This window comes from Bison bison, unplaced genomic scaffold (assembly GCF_000754665.1).
Source record: "Bison bison bison isolate TAMUID 2011002044 unplaced genomic scaffold, Bison_UMD1.0 scf7180017846594, whole genome shotgun sequence".
NCBI lineage: Eukaryota > Metazoa > Chordata > Mammalia > Artiodactyla > Bovidae > Bison > Bison bison.
The window spans coordinates 9,514-10,249 of NW_011477167.1; the positions used below are offsets into that span (position 1 = coordinate 9,514).

Consider the following 736-nt stretch of genomic DNA (forward strand, 5'->3'; position numbering starts at 1 on the left):
GTAAAACCTGCCATCTTTAGGCTCACTCACCATATTTGCTTCGTGCATAAATGAGTTTTATACAGAAAGTTTCATGAAAAGCAATTATTTATGCAATAAGTATTATATTTAATGTAGTAGACACACTGCTAGGTTCTTGCAAATACCATAGTGAGCAAGACAAAATCCATGTCCTTTTGGGGGTTTAATGTCTAGTCATTTTGCTTTATTAAAAGTAAGTGGAAGAAGTAAGATCATCTTGTCTGTGTATTGTGAAACAGATAAAATAATTTTCTAGTTATTACTGGTAGTGATAGTCATAAATTCTTCATGAAGATTTTGGATTAGAATAATCAAGAGGAAGGGAAAATCTACCTTTATTCCTTACTATTGAGTAGAAGTATTTCAAGAAAGGTCAGATTTTTTAAGTTTATATTTTCTAAATTTTTTATCAAACATAAGAACATGTACCAAAAAGACCAGTATTTTGTTCATGTCTCTGTCATCATGGATCCCTCTTTTTTTTTCTTCAATAGCTGAGGGAGAACTGTACACCTTTGGAGAACCGGAGAGTGGGAAGTTAGGTCTTCCCCCAAAGCTCCTGGTCAATCACAAAGTGCCCCAGCTGGTGCCTGGAATTTCTGAGAAGGTGATCCAAGTTGCTTGTGGTGGAGGGCACACAGTTGTTCTTACAGGTATGGGTGCGGCTCCATTCCCTGCTTTCTGTGGTACCTAACTAAAACCTTTTTTAACATTT

The 736-nt window shown here is 36.0% G+C and overlaps 1 protein-coding gene across 1 annotated transcript in view; it reads left to right on the top strand.

The window, feature by feature from the left end:
* The window catches only part of LOC104988809 (X-linked retinitis pigmentosa GTPase regulator-like), a gene marked incomplete at its 3' end in the record, with an annotated part of 5,102 nt that extends 4,428 nt beyond the window's left edge, over nt 1-674 (top strand). Inside the window, exon 3 of the mRNA XM_010840265.1 lies at nt 516-674. Coding sequence (XP_010838567.1) covers nt 516-674 — 159 coding nt within the window. The remainder of the gene's footprint in view (nt 1-515) is intronic.
* Nucleotides 675-736: the final 62 nt, after the last annotated feature.